General features: G+C 38.9%; 1 protein-coding gene across 2 annotated transcripts; it reads right to left on the bottom strand.

Moving 5' to 3' along the window:
- Positions 1-768: 768 nt before the first annotated feature.
- On the bottom strand, positions 769-16,189 carry LOC117435844 (protein ERGIC-53-like). Of its 2 annotated transcripts, XM_034073247.1 has the most exons (14): positions 15,962-16,189; positions 14,979-15,133; positions 14,781-14,888; positions 13,400-13,461; positions 12,536-12,635; positions 11,262-11,385; positions 10,836-10,894; positions 10,091-10,223; positions 9,253-9,446; positions 9,070-9,140; positions 5,714-5,867; positions 4,978-5,099; positions 3,574-3,629; positions 769-1,333 (listed from the first exon to the last, which is right to left on the bottom strand). In XM_034073247.1, exons 1-13 carry the CDS (start codon positions 16,149-16,151, stop codon positions 3,593-3,595), a joined length of 1,509 nt encoding a protein of 502 aa, XP_033929138.1. In that variant the 5' UTR covers positions 16,152-16,189; the 3' UTR covers positions 769-1,333; positions 3,574-3,592. The 2 variants fall into 2 exon arrangements, with proteins under 2 accessions (XP_033929138.1, XP_033929137.1); XM_034073246.1 differs by having other exon boundaries at positions 769-3,629.
- Between the last annotated feature and the right edge of the window lie 17 nt (positions 16,190-16,206).

Here is a 16,206-nt window from a genome sequence, read left to right as displayed (position 1 = left end):
CCGTACAGATCACTCCAACCATGTAATTCAGAAGTATCCAAGTGTTCTCTGAAAGGACCACAACTCCCCTCCTGCCCCCAGGCTTCATCCCTCTCGAAGAGGTTATCACCTTTTACAGAAGTTGGAACATTACACACTTGCACAAAGGTTTAGGGCTTTCTGAGCTTGAACAGATTCATGTAGATTTCTCTCCTCCACCTATTAGAAAAATTACTTCTAGGTGGGATAAAATGAGGGTCAGTGAGGGAATTCTTACTCTTCCTGTGGGAGTTTACTGGGCAGAACAGTTAAAATCCAAACAAAAAAGTAAACAAGGAGACAGAGCATCCTGGTGACAGCAGTTTGGGGAATCAAAAACAAAGCAACCAACAAGGAACTCTATTGGCTGTTAAGAGACTTAGAAGCTGGCATCCTACTTTACATTTAACTCTAAGCATCTGATCCTCAAGGCAAGTCTGATACTCTTAGCATAAACTTTAGAGCAAATCTTACTTTTAGGTTAGAGCCACTCTCGCACTAGACTGCAACACAGGGTATATATAATTCCTTTATGCAGAATGAACTCTATGTTCAGTGCATCTTTCTAACTACTGCCAGTCATCTGTCCTTTCAACACAGGCAGAGCGTCTAAATGCTGTTAATTCTTCAGTGTCAGGAAGGACTGAGCCTGGATCTCAAAGCATTCAAACTCTCTGAACAGAGATTAAATGTTTCAGATACACTTGCTTGGATTTCATGGACATATACGCAATTAAAAGAAAAAAAAACTTACTAAAAATATGCATCTTTATTCAAATAATGTTATCTCTGAACTCCAAGTGTCAATTTACATTAGTCAGAAACAAACATGACAATGTCAGCTGTTTGAATTAGAAAAAAACCCAACAGAAGACAGTATTCGGTGTTACAGTAATCGATGCATTGATAAATGTCAAATTTTCTTCAAACAGGAAGTTAGGCAATTTACAAACCATATTGTGGGTTTTACTTTTGAAAGATTCAGGTGTGTAATATACTCTGACCAGTACAATGAAATTCTCTTGTTACTGCCAAATATTTGCTACTTAGCATTCACACTTCAAGTAGTTATTCCAAGGTGTCTTCTCCTCCTAGTCCTGAAATCTTACTTGATAAGAATCAATCATATCATTAGGGTTAAAAGAAACTTCTAGTAGCCACCTGTAACAGGAGGCTACACTGACTAACATTCTTACAGTACAAATTTGTTGCTATCAGTTCAAGAACAGACAGGACAAAATTTGAGCTGGGCAATTGGGAGCTTTCCTTTGATCCAGTGAGCGACAAGGCAATTATGGAAGTTCCAAGGAGACAACTGTGAAATGAAGCACGAAGCAAAATCATCAGTTTTTGGTTGTTACATATTAGACCTTCTGCTCCTCAATACTAAAGTGTCCTAGTTGCACATGGGAGATGTGTCTGATCAATTAGCAGCATAAACACATGAGCTGAGCCTCATACTGAAGAGGCAATTGCAGGCTGTCTCCCTAGACACCATCCCCAGCCTTATCATCTTTCTCAGAAAAGACACAAAAGTATGGGCTGCTCCAGCTTTAAAAGCAAAGTTCTATTTGGATAAATTCACAGTAACAAAAATACAGGCCTTCGATGCATTAGAGCTGTTCCTCTTATCCCAGATATATGCAGCTACTTAGACATAAAGTTGCTAGCCTTTCTGTATAAAAAGCCTTGCAAAGCCTGCTGTGAGAGAAGTTCTCTTCAGATGTTGCACTGATGCAGGAAGGCCTGAAACTGAAAGGAACGACACTCCACTTTCAAAGCTATTTATGAAAATATATTAAGTTTAGTTACACGAGTCAGAGTTGTAATAGCTTAGACTCAAGGCACCTGTAAGTATTTGCTGGTGTTTAAAGTAATGATTTACCCTATTTATCCAGCAAGATCAGCCTGAAGCAGTGGTTTCTGATTAGCACAGCAAGATCTTCTCAAATTCAGAAATTAATCTGTAAAGCTACACCACATACAGCATACTATATACTGTAGCTATGTAAATAGGTGTGTAGGCAGTTTTATTGGTATAGCACAGACATCCACTTTTTGGACACAATAATTTAAGTAACAAAATGTTTTTGCATAGATTTATCATTTCTCCAAACTGACAGGCACAATACTGAAGTGTTCTTCATTACAGCAAATTTGGCAGCATGTGTTGCACCCCAAGGAGCAGAGTGCAGGAATGCAGTAGTAGTATGCTAGATTCCAGATAACTTATGCAGATTTAGACAAACAGATTAATAATTAAAAGTGAAATATCCCAACGCATTTGTGTACTTGTAGAATTAGAAAAACCCCAAACAAACCCCCCTATTCTAGCTCTACACATGAACAACCTACGGACAAAGTCACCACAGATGTGTAAACAAGGTAAAATGAATTAATTTCACATTCCTGATTTGGGCTCTCTGCTTTGTTTCTCTCCTGAAGCAAATGTTCATGTGATAAGCCGTATCAAACACACACGTTCAGTCTCATGCTTTTGACACCAAGCAGGAATTGACACACAATACTGGCTCTACAATAGCTACTGGACTAACAAACATGTCTGAAACAATAGCCTATGAAGAAATGGGTTAAACACTCGATAACTGTAGTTTAGAAGAGTTGCCATGTCAAGACTTAAAGCATTTGTATTTGATACATAAGACAGAAGACAGCTTTATAAGACACTTATACACTAAACATACCCTTAATAAAAACAGATTTGAAGAGGTAAAAAACAATTATATTTTTGCTGAAGAAGTTCCACAAATCTCCAAGTAGAATTACAGACACACTTGTAACTATGAAGAAGAGCTCAGTCCACAATATACTTGAGGATTCAACTACTTCATGTTTTTTCCTCACTACCTAAAACCAAAACCCAAAGTAAGGAGATAAGCCTTCATTTGTTCAGTATATTCTGTTTTCTGTGTCAGGTACCAACAGCCAGACTGTTAAAGGTCTGTCTTTGTGTCCACATATTAAGAAATGTTTAAATTTGTATTTCATGAAGAGTTAGAATTAACATAGTAATTCTTAAACTGGTAAATCCAAGGGTCAAACTTAGGAAGTGTTTATAAAAAACACTTCTACAGCCCCCTCAAAAAACCCAGAGAACAGTTTGGGATTGGTTGGTTTTAATTTTTGTTGTTGTTGGCTTTTTTGGACTTGTTTTGTTTATTTGCTTGTCAGGACACTTAATAGGAAGGTTTTTGCACATATCATACAACTGCAAATCTCTTTACGAACAACCAAAGCCAGGTGTTTCAATTCCTTCCTCTGGAATCTTAACAAAAGAAGAGGAATATGGCATTTGCCTTCCAGTACTTATGAAAAGTTAGCTGAAAACACAACCTAGATAGGGGCCACAGTCTTCCCTTATCTAGCATTTGTTCTGCTGTTCCCCAGTCCATTTGTAACTTTAGCATTAACAGTTTAAATAGGAACTCATTCTGTTTAGCAAAATTCAATAATTTACAGTATTGAAGTATATCAAACACTAAGTTTTCCCTCATTTATGAAAGTTTTCTGTGCACACATACTGCTGTTACGTACACACAAAGCGAACAGGTCATCAAAAGAACTTTTTGGCTGCTGCTTCTTGTTGACTCCTGAAAGAAAAAGCAGAAGAGAATTCATTAAGTACTTTTAGTATAAAGCTAGCTAACTGGTTTAAATATTTATTTGAGGATTATTTCTTGTCAACAGAGACTTAGGGAAATCAAATATAAGTCATATCACACAAGCAGAGTCCATCTTTTCCTATTTACAAAGACATTAGTATCATCACTTTAGTTCTAATTTTGCCTCAGACACAGAAGGAAACGAGACATTCCAGACAAACTAAAAGCTGTGAAAGAACACACAAACTGACTCTTCAAATGTTTTAACTAAAATTTTCTAAAGCTTCTCTGTATCTGATTGCCCTAAAAACCGTCACAGAGAAGGAAATATGCAACCACATAGCAGAAGTATTTAGTTGAAATAGGATTTCCTTTTCCCTCTGGCACAGAACATATTTATTTTCTTAGCGGATACTGTGGATCAGCCACACACAGATGCTACAATTACAAGGGCATCAAAAACCTGGTGGGGACCAGGTCCTTGTTTGCCTTGCAAGCCATCATTTCAGTTGATGGAATAACATGACATACATAGGAAACACATTCTCTCCACTTTGTGCAGAAAGAGACACACAAAAACTACTGCAATCAGCAGCAGTGATCTTATATTAATATTAGTTATCTTTCCAGAGATGTAGCAAACAGCATTTTCCCTTTGAAGGGCAAGGCAGCTGTTCTGGTCCCTGTTCCTTATCCTGATTAGTGACTGTGAGAAGCAAGAAGGAAGACTACCAAGCACATAAAATAAGGAAAAAATCATGTCAGGTTTTCTTAAGATACTGATAAACTTCAGTGATTCCAGAGGACCACAAAGGTGGTGGTCAAGAGCTGAAGCACATGTCTGAAGAGAAGGGAGGGATGGAACTAGGCTTGCTCATACTGGACAAAAGGCTGCTTCAAAAGGTCTAACATCAGCTTTCCAATACCTATAAGACATTATTAAGGAGACAGAGGCAGTTTCTTCACAAAGACCCACATCATACAAGACAATCGGCAAACTGAAAACAGGCAGGTTCCCACTTGGTGTACTGGGGGGGGACAACGACTAAAACTGAGTTATGAGAATCAAACATTTCCAGCGGGGTCTGTAACAGTGGTACCTTTTCCATGCTTGGAGGTTAAGATTTGAGCAGTCTAAACACTAAGCTATCTGTCTGAATTCAGTGTTAAGCCTCCTTTCAGCAGAAGACTGAACTAGAGACTCCCAAGATCTCTTCCCATATGAATGGTTGCTTGTTTTAAAGATGATTAACATAATCATGCCACTGCAATTTTATTTCCAGTCAGAAGTCCTAAAACCATTTGCTCTGTTGTCTTTAAACAAAAAGAGACTTACCTATACATGATATAACTGATGAATAGCACTGTTTGCACTGCTACAAAGATGAAGAAGTGCATCGTAGATAAGCACGATGGAAATGGTGGCAGTTCTGGACACTTCGATTTCTCACTAGATGGCTAAAACCCAATAAAAACAATATTTGAGAAAGAACAAGACATGCCATCAAAAGACTGTTACATGCAAGAAACAAAACAAGGTCTTTAAAGCCTGATATAAAAATAACAAGCAGAAAACAGGCAGAAATGACACTGAGGGAAAAAATTAAAAAATGAAACATAAAAAAAAGCCTTCTATGGGACTATAAGCTCATTCAATTGCTAGACTAAGGTGCTCTTGAATGTGAACACAGTCATCTTTCACACTTAGGAGACCTTAAGTGAAGTCTGCCCAACTTTCCCCTGATTAAAGCTCTCCCTTCTGTGCAGAAGCAATAATCTCTTCTGTATAGAATGGTTAAAGAGGGGGACAAACACATAAAAAAGCACACAAAAAACCTAATTGCTTGACCTTGTTTCCACAGGAAATTAGACTAAAAATCATGCTCTTTGTGCAAAACTTCTCATCAAGACACAGATCATGCAGTTAGGTCAAGGCAGTGCAGTTTCAGCAAAGCAGCTTAATAAAGGATTAATTACTCTGTAAACTGCGTGCTGGCTCGTCCTAGCCTTTCGCTAACAGCCAAAAAAAGAAGTATTACAGCCATGCTTTACACTACCAGCACATAAATTACCATATTTCGTTGTACTAAATGCTCAATGTCCCTCTTTACTACATGAAGGTGTTCTTTGATGTCATTGAAGTGCTGAGTTGTTTCATAGACTCCAGCAGCAGAACCAGGATGTTGAGCACCACTGATCAACCTCAGAGTATCAGCCACAGAATTTCTGAAACAAGACAGACACAAAACATTTCAGAATAGAAAAGCTTCTCTACAAATAGCACTTCCTCTAGGCACCTTTTGGGCCATTAAGGTTAGTCTGAAATAGAGTTGCCCCAAATCACAAAACAATTATGCAGAAAACATTTTTTCTGGTTTCCAAGAATACCTATCAGGAAATTATTCCTTAAGCAAACTATGCAGTTAGGCAGTTTCAATTTGTCCAGTGCACCATCTCTCAAAGTCACATGGAGAATGAGATCTGGCACATATTCTATTGCTAGACATCCGCTTTGCCTAACTGATGAAGTGTAAACCGAGTGTTTTATCTGAGGCTCCTGCGAAGGCTTTAGGATAAGCAGAGTTTAATGCAAGCTTTGAAGAAAACCAAAAGCTATTTGAAAAATAAATAAATAAAAGCAGTCATGTAAGAAATAAAAATAAAGAAGAGGCTTTAGGGATAAGAAAAGATTTAGATACATCCTTTGCTTCATGATTATCATTTATATGAGAAACTCATTTCCCATATGTATTGTCATAATACTTAATATTGTTTTCATGTGAATTCATTTTGCTACAACATGAAATCAAATTAAATCTGTAAAAAGTTGAGGTTCCATAACTAATTTTGTTTGAGGTAAACTAGTCAATGAGAGGAAAACCCCTTAATCTCTAATCAATATGTTTATATAATTTTTCCCTACTGTGATGTTTCTTTTCAGTTGCAAAGAAGATTATTCTACAGCTAAAATATTTATCATGTGAATGTTAATCTCCTCATTATTAATAGAGCGAACAAAATAGATTGTCTTTGGATTTCTTTTTAATTTACTTAAAACTTTACATTTTGCTCAGATGAGAGCTTACTTCGATGCCTTCAAGATACAGTCCTAACTGTACAGTGTCAGCAATTTGTCATAGTACCATGGAGTGGTTTGGATTGGAAGGGATCTTTGGAGATCAGCTAGTCTAACCTGCCTGCTGTGGGCAGGGACTTCTTTCAATGCCTCAAAACCCCATCTAACTTGGCCTTGAATACTTACCATTTTAACTGTCACATAAAGGAAATGAAAACGAAACCAAAACCAACCAAATACAAAATTACATTAGTGATTTAAATGGATTATATCCATTGTGAAAATGGCTAGTTAAGATTCAAAGATGCTTCATAAAGATATTGCCCATCTTTCAGCTTTGTATCAGTTGCTCTTCATGCCACTAAAATTCACCATACACAGAGCAAACCCACACACACACACACTGAATGCAAAAGCCCCTCTTCCTGTCCTAGCTTAAATTAGCATTAGCCAGAAATTATATTTTTGTATCATCATGGTATAGATTATTTAAAAGTAATTTGATTAATATTTACCTGTACTCTGAATTGGTGTTATAATAACCTATTTTAGATATAAAGTTTTCCACTGGAAGACTTCTTTCTTAAATAACCCATGCAATCACCATCATGACCACTGCCTAATAAATGCTGATATCAATTCTGCCTATCCACATCCATCTCGCCCCACTACTTTTAGTGCTACAACACTAAAAAACAAAACAAGTGTGATACTCATTTTGTTCTTCGTGCTCCTCATACCACCATGGCTACGGAATGACAGAAATCTGCATACCCACCTTCCCTCTGACTGATCCAGTGTCTCTTGAAAGCAAAACTACTTCCCTAAATAGATACGGTCTGCATCAAATTTAATTTACATGTACTTTTGCATGAACAATACCATGCTGGCAGTTTCTATTGTATGAACATGCAAGATTCTTCTGTAATCAGATGATTAAGAAATACACAAATCTTGACAAGAAAATTACTTAGACACTAAGTCCTTTTCCTCCGGGATGACCAGGAATGCAACAGCGGGCTGTTCATTTCTCTCTCTAAATAAAACATTTCTTTAATCTAAGAAAAATATTAAGATGATGTTACGCAAACTCATACCTAATAAGTAGTCACTAAAAGGGCAGACTACCAATGTTAACAAGAAAATCTAATTTGCTTGCAAGGTATAAAGATTTGTCAAGAATATTAACATGAAAGCTTTCGTGGAAGAACAAATGCAAAAATGGAAGCACTCTAATCTTCATCCTACAGAAAACCTGACCTACTTAGATAAATCACAAGAGCTGCCCTTGAACTAATGCAGGAAAAAAAACCCCACAACTGTAGGAGTTGTTTTTCTCCTTACTCTAAGCCCAAGGTAAGGAATGTTTTAACTACTATAAATGAAGGGTTAAACCAACTTTAAGCCATTCCTGCTAAAGGCAGGAACTGTAAAACATCTTGGAAGCAGTACACAACCATCCTTATCACACATGAGAATTTTCTCCAATCCACTTTTCAAGTATAGCATTGTCAAACTAAGACTTCATTTGGAGACAATTTGAATCAGTCTGTTTTAAAAACTGCATCTTAAAAAGCAAAATTAATAAGCAATCGAGAACTTGCAATCATCCTTGCAGATACACAAGTTCCCTTAGGAAGTTCACTGGCAGAAAGTCCTCCAACAAAAGAACAAACCAACCAAAGAGAAAGAGCCCATTTAATCTGTAAGAAATGGGGACAAATCACTAACGTGGTCTATACACTGCATTGGCACAACTAAACCAATACACTTCTGTCTTCACTACGCAATGTGACAGCAATTTCATATTAAGAGTGCTTTTTTCTTTAGCCAGCTTGTTTACACTAAAAAACCCTCAAATATATCTCATATTATCTAAACATAATATTATCCAATTTATTAATATAATGATTATGTGGAGTTATTACTATATGAGGAGTGAACTGAGTATATTGATAAGATACCCTTTTTTTTCCTTCAGGGTCACTAGCTGTAAGTCCAGAGCATTTATGCTCATGTTGTTATCAATACTCCTAAGTCAGAGCAACAAATTGCCACAAGGTAGCAGGTTATCACATTAGCAGAAATGGATTGTTTTTAAAAGGAATAGACTTAACTGGAAAGTGGAATATCATGACAAAAAAAAACACAAAAAGAGGCAAATTCAGAGCTCAGTCACCCTCGGAACACAAACTTGGGTTATTCTAGAAATCAACTGTATGCAGAGAGCTGTCACTAAAAAAATGGCACAGAGAAATTTGTCAGTATTCTGCTGAAATAATAAATAGTATTTTAGAGGTGGAAAATAATACAGAAATCAAGACACAGCCTTACTATTCAAAAAAAACTCACCTTATTTCATTTACTTGTCTAACGACCTCTTCTTGAGTTTTCACAACTGTCTCAATCTCTTGCTGGGAAACCTGGTAGGTGGAGAGGGGTGTGAGAAAAAGATCAACATATCCTGGAAAAAGCAAATTAATCATGCTGCTGAAGTTAGGCTGACAGCAATGACAGTCTGGGGTTTTTATTTACCTGTCCTTGTTGACCTGGCAAACCAGCTCCTCTTTTAGCAATCTCATCTGTGACTAGAGAGACATATCTCCTTTGCTCATCCAGAATCATGTCCAATTGCCTATTCAGCTGTTTTATTTCAAGATGAATTCGATTCTGTCCCTCAAAGATTTGCCTCAGTTCACGATCACTTACAGTTTCAAAAAGATCATCCGCTGATAAGGAAAAAAAGCACAGGAGTTCTTACATATAAGCATTCCTCTTGCATATATGCATTGTGTCATTCTTCTCACACCCCTCAGGTTTCCACACAAATATACTTTTTTCCCCCCTATAATGTGATCTATTTGGTGTTCAATTTTTCCTATTGCCATGGCAAAGGAGATTCAAATGGGCCACAAACCACTGAACAGAGATAAGCAGGCATTCAAACCCAGACTCTACCTTAGAGTTCCTATTTCAATACTTGGGCAATGTGCAACATAGAACTGAAACAGGATACTGCTATCTTTCCGTAAGCTAGCACTGTGCTACCAACTATCCTTCAGAAGGAAATTGCAGGTATTAAGTAATAGGTACTTTTTAGAAGTAAGCTTTAAAATGTAGCTTGAAATAGTGACTGCACATTTAAGTTTCTCCACAGCTTCAGCAACATCAGAAGAAAGTCCAGAAGACTTTCAATCCAGCCATGACAACAGGGACTTTGGATTTCAGAAAACACTTTACAAACAAAAGACCAAAGATTCTTAAAGTAGGTAACACCAGTAGTAAGATCAGTCAGAGCATCAGGCCCCAGTTCTGAGTATCCTGGAAAGCAAACGTTTCCCTTGACAAGTGAAAAATGGCTCAAATAACCTGCCTGGCTGCCCCTGCACATCAGGATGTTCCTTTTGAAATTCTTCCTTCTTTTTATCCAATTCTTGTTGAAAGTGCTCGAACTCTTCTTGATACTTCTCTTTATCTTTCTGAGGAATTTCTGCATCTGGTATTGGCTTTAAAACATTGGGGTAGGGAGAAGGAAAAAAAGAGATATTTTTTTTCATGTCCTCCACCATTCCTATATAACTTACTCTTAAGCAAGGCTGTTTGTACTTCAGATTTTAAGACACAACACAATTAGCAGAATATTAATTCATATTAATATATTAAGTTGAAGTGAGTAACCAGACATTCCTCTGGAGACCAATAGCTTTTTCCTGATATATACATACTTTCTGTAATTAAAAAGAAACCAAATTTTGCAAGGATAGATGTTGTTAGGCAGTACAGACTGTTCTAGAGATAGAAGAGGCTGACAGCAAGAACAGATTACTTATCCACTTCCCAAAGTATACTTTTCAATTTGTTGTCTTTGCATGTTTTGATTCAACATCGGGATTTCTGTCGATTTGATGCTGCTTCAAGAGCTCTGCTCTTGAAAATGGAATTATTACCGAAACATTACACTATTAGTCTCTTTTTTCTAAAATGGATGACAGCACAGCTACATGCCAAAATCCTGAAACAGGGGTGACAAGTATGACTTCAGAGGAGACACCATCATCAGGTACTACATACAAGATATATACAGTAACATTTTATTAATTATGCATAAAGATGCTTACTACTTCTTTCCCAGGCTCCGTCAACTGGAAGGTCAGAAAAGACAGGACGTCATGATCATCTGTATTCAACAAAACAGAAGCACACTGTTAATTGCTACTGTTACAGGCTACAAATCCTGGTACTTCTCAAGCCAGCCTTGCGCTGGCAAAGGGTCATCAGGCAACAGATCCTCCCAAAGTCCAACCAAAAGTTTATGCAGTGGGAAATGAGACTGCACAACATCTTTGTCAGGATAAACTGAAAGTCCTGCTCTGGCCAGAAAAAGGCCTAAGCATACCAGTTATTTGGGAATGGGAGAGAATGAATTACATCATCATGCTCAAAAATTGGTATAATGCATCAAGACTAGCAGTAAAAGCAAACACACAAAACCCCATCTCTTGCAAGCCCCCGCACAATTTGTCACAATGTTGAACATTTTCTACCTGCAAGTCCCCCTGTTGCTGCAGATATTCCAAAATAGCCTTGTGATGGCAACACCATTTCTTCCACTTTTGCACAGAATTCATAGTCTTCTTTATCCGGAGTAAAGCCATTATTAATTAATACCTAAAAGGATAAACATGTAAATTTTACCACATAAATCTATTTGTGTTAACTGCTTTGTCAGTTTACAGTAATGGTCACAAATACAACTTTATCGGGTAATTTAGCAGCCGATACTAGAAAGCAAAAACTATTTCTTTTCTGAAAGATGTTTTTAACAAAGAAAATGCACAGATACATCTGCAGAACTGCTAAGAGTAGCAGCAACATTTGGACAGAGGAGTTCCTAGATAAGATATCAGGGACCAGGTACATTCCAGAAGTGAGCATCCTTGGAGTCTGAAATTTCATTTTCATTCAAAAGTTAAATAGCTTTTACCATTACAACACAGTACAAGGTCCACCCTCTATCAGGAGCATTCATGTTTACTTTTAGAGAAATTTTTACTATAGAATAACAGCTGTGCATTTTTTGGCTAATACCATGAATAGCACCTTTTCAAAAATGAAGAAACCCACACTTTGTAGCTGATGCAACCCAGCAGCATAATAGTAGTATTCTTTCCTTATCTAGAAGGAATTCACAATCATCCTAACAGTATTTAGGAAGTGTTAAGTTATTTAGGAAGTCTTACAGCATTGTTCTACCTTTTTCTACAGCATTGTTTCTACCTTTAATCTTCAAAGCTCTATTATTTCTTGGAGATGGGAAGCCTCAAGCAGCAAATTTAAATCTACTGTTAGTGAGAGAGCTTCATTTTGTTTTGGTCACATTTCAAGAGCCTCTTACGATCAGCTACAAAACCATGCGTAGCTCTCATGTCAGCTTGAAAAGTACCATTCAAGTCAAGGAGCTGCTCAACCAGTTGGTAGCTGAGAAACATGCTGGCTGTAAGACACCTCTACATGCAAGTCAACAGCAACAGAAGGGTGTGAGCACATATGACTTAGCATAACCGACTCCTAAGTAACATCAGAGAAATCAGCAGTATCTACACCAAGTCAGCTCCTAAAACTACAGGTGCACTAACGTAGCTAAAAACCTGCTCAGCATTTGAACAGTGCACCTCCTTCCAACTTCTGCTACCAAGCTCCACATTTTCAAACATACCAGAATTAAGATACGGGGTCTTTGGGTTTTCAGACAGTTGCGACAATCTCACACTTAAGCGGCTAAGAAACAAACATAATGATGTTATTTCAGAGTACTTACAGTCAGGGTTTTTTGGTAGTATGTTATCTTTACTCGAACAGGATAGGGCTTGTTACGGAAGTCCCTCTGACAGGATGCCAATGCTTGTGTGGAACCATCACTATGCAAGAAGACAACTTGCATAAAACTATATCTTATGATTTATCAGCTAAGACAAAAAAGCATCAGTGTATCACTAAGCAACATCATGGTAGTTTGTCAATATGTACATTTTTCAAAAGCTGTCCCACAACTGCACTGTTTTCTGAAGTCTGAGATCAACAGTACTAGATGTTTTACGCAGGACACTACAGCTAGACAGCAGTAATGGGGAAACTTGAACTCAGGGGAAATCTCCAAGGTTAGAGATATTCCCACACCTGTGAACTAAGACAGAAATAAGCTATAGTCTGGACTGCACTAATGAAGCTAGATACAAACTGAGATGTATATAAGCTGTAGTCCAGACAGCACCAACTAAGCTAGACACTTCTCAGAATCCAAAAATATGTCAATTGTGCTGTTGACTATAAACAATCTGAAATCAAAATTAAACCAATTAATTGCAGTAGCAAGCAATTAGCTTTCAGTCACTTCTGTCAGTTATTAGCTGTGCGTGGAAGATACCCACAGGCACTGAAGAGGCAAAGTCTGTACTTCCATTTATCTGAGTTCGTCCATCAGAAAGGGCATATACCATCTAATATCCATCCATTGCCAGTTTCTGTGCTGTTACTGCCCTAACAGTGTTCTAACAAATAGAAAAACTCAAACAAAGGAAATAAGGTTTCACATGAAAGAAACTTTCACAATGTTTAAGAGTTTCATGCAACATTTCATCATTCAAAACCAAACATCCATCATTAATACTGAAAATAAACTTACTTCTGATGATCATACAGAAGTTTACCATTGTTGCCTACAACGATCACCCCAGGATTGTTTTTCTAGAAAAATAAATAGCAAAAAATGGAAGTTATATTCAATGTGAAACATAAGTAACATCACTGATAGCCTTTCTGTAATAAAGCAGACAGAATTTCTTCATTGTAGATGGCATGGGGCTATGTTCTGGATTTATGATAAAAACCAGTGTTGGCAACACAGCAATGTCTTAGTTATTGCTTACAGAGGCTCAAGGCCTTTTCTGCTTTTCACACCAGTGAGTAGGTTGCAGTGCAGGAGTTGTAAGGGAACACAGCTAGGACAGCTGACCCAAGGAATATCCCAGATCATATGGTATCATGCTCAGCAATAAAAGCCGGGGGGAATAAGAAGGAAGATGGGACATTCAGACTTATGGTATTTTGTCTTCCCAAGTTATCATTATGAGTTACTGGAGGTGGCTGAACACCTGCCTGACAGTGGGAAGTAGCAAATTCATTTTTTAGTTTGCTTGAGCATGCAGCTTTTGCTTTGCCTGTTAAACTGGGCTTATCTCAATTCACGACTTTTCTTACTTTTAGCCTTCTGATTTTATCCCCTATCCCATCAGAGAATAAGTGACTGGCCATATGGTGCTTAGCTGTCTACAAGGGTTAAACCACGTTATAAAGGAATACACAGATTACCAGCTCTTAAAAACCACCAAACAAAAGAGACTTCAAGAACTCAAAAAATAATGTCCTTCTCAATTCACAGTGGTGGGCTAGGGGAGTCCTTCGTCTTCAAAAAAGGACCAAACTGCAACAAAACTGCGATTCTTTTCCTTCCGATAGGTTGTGACAACAAAAAAACCAAGCAAGAGACATACTATCTATTGTTAAAGTTTCAAAGGGTCGTGCTGGATTTGAAACTGGAAATTCACAACAGCAACTGCCATCTCCATCTGCTACAGAATTTTCACTGCTGAACTACTCAAGGAAGATTTGATCCACGAAAAAGAGCATCTCTGAAGACAGACAAAACTTTATGTTTCCGTAGTGTCATATTTTGTTATAGTAAGCCTCCTGCAAAGCACACATATCTCAACATTTCAAATCATGCATGGCCATTCCAAATTTCAGCTTATACAGTTACATACGGTATTTTCCCTCTAAACCTGACCCATGCCATGTTCAGAGAAAGTACATTATGTGTTACACTTCAACTTGCAAGCTTAAAGAACAAGCACAAAACAGTTGAGTAAAAATTATGAAATGGAAAATTGACTATTTTAATTTATCCCTTCAAAGCAAAAGAATAAGAACATAACATCATCTCGTCCACCCTCCTGCAAGTGATAGGTACGAAACAAGTTTGCCAGAAGAGTCTTTTTTCAACTAACCTTTCCATCATTGTCAAAGGAATCAAAGAAAATTCCAACACCATTCCATTGATCAGCTGCCCCAAAAACAGGGCCTTCCAAGCCTTGCTCTTCTGTGTACCAGATTGCCTATTACAGAAAGAAGGAAGAGTCACAAGTCAATAATCACTTTTTACAGCTTTTCTAGGTTTTTTTTCAGTTAGATCAAATTGTTAATACCAATCCATCAGCTCCAATGCGGCCTCTTCCTGTAACTCGAAAGGTCACTTCGACTTCCCAGTATTCAAATATTGACTTAGTTTTTGTCCACACTGACCCTCGTTGGCTTTTCAAAGACGTTGTTATACGAATCTGATCTGCACTTGGTATGGCATCTAGAAAGGAAAGGAACCAACATCAATTATATGAGAGAGAACAGACTGTAAGTGCTTGACCAGCCAATTAACAGATCTTCTAAAGTCAAAGTTTTCTGCTCTCCTCAACTAGAGAAGTTTTCAGAACAACTTCTCAGTAGAGTGCTCAAGCAATTGAGAGGGGGAAAAACCCCAACAACAAAACACACTTTTACCTTCAACAGCTTGTTAGCGGCCTTGCTATTAAGATACACATGAAATTAATAAAATCAGGTTTAGCTTTCTCCTGTATCTCACATAACTCTTCACAAATCACAGATTCCTGTTTTGCTTTTTAATAACAGATCTTCTAATTATTTCACAATGACTATCAATACAGTTTACAAGAGGAGCCTTTACAGAAGACGCATTTTTGGCACAATGACACCGCTGACCTACACTTCAACCGCATAAGCTGTACTCAGTGCCGCTGTACTTGCCACGCACAGTGTCCATTCCCAGCTCCCGCACCACGAGCGCTGCAGCCCCGTGGCCGGACTCCGGCCCAGTGACACATCAGCACTGCGCTCCCCGGAGCCCACACAGCCTCGGAGCGGCCGCACCACATGGAGCACAGGGCTGGCTTCGAGCCGCATGGTAACGGAGCACTGCTGGCCGTTCAACCGCTGCCACCGAACCTCCTCTGCCCTTCGGCTCCCGTGCAGTGCCGCGGGACCCGCCGAGCTGGCAAAGCCGCAGGGCTCCCTCCGGCAGCCGCAGCTCACAGGAGCCGCCGCCGCTCCCCACCCGTTCCCTCGGCGGCCCAAGCAAGGCTGCCCGGTCCCGCCCGGCCCCGCTCGCAGCACTTACTGCCCGTGTGCACCCAGAACGGCACAGTCCCGTCCGCCTGCACCAGGTGCGGCCCCTTGAAGCTGTACTTGTACTCGAAGCGCCGGTGCGGCACAGCCGCTGCTGGGCCCTCCGCCGCCTGCCCCAGGGCGAGCAGGGCCCCGGCCAGCAGGGCCGCAGCCACGCCAGCCCGCTGCGAGCGCGCCGCCATCTTGAGCACGGCTCCGGCATCGCCAACAGGGCGGCACGCGATTGGCTGGGCGAGG

Source organism: Melopsittacus undulatus, chromosome Z (genome assembly GCF_012275295.1).
Source record: "Melopsittacus undulatus isolate bMelUnd1 chromosome Z, bMelUnd1.mat.Z, whole genome shotgun sequence".
In the NCBI taxonomy this organism is placed as follows: domain Eukaryota; kingdom Metazoa; phylum Chordata; class Aves; order Psittaciformes; family Psittaculidae; genus Melopsittacus; species Melopsittacus undulatus.
Note: the sequence above shows the minus strand (reverse complement) of the source record. Positions and strands in the feature narration are given on the sequence as shown.

Excerpts from the sequence above, each read along its gene's own strand:
- LOC117435844 (XM_034073246.1), bottom strand. The coding sequence starts at position 16,151 with ATGGCGGCGCGCTCGCAGCGGGCTGGCGTGGCTGCGGCCCTGCTGGCC. Across the intron at positions 14,889-14,978 it reads GCATTGGAGCTGATGGATTG|GCAATCTGGTACACAGAAGA; the intron begins GTATTAACAATT and ends TTTCTGTAATAG. Across the intron at positions 5,100-5,713 it reads ATTTAGTACAACGAAATATG|CCATCTAGTGAGAAATCGAA; the intron begins GTAATTTATGTG and ends ATTGGGTTTTAG.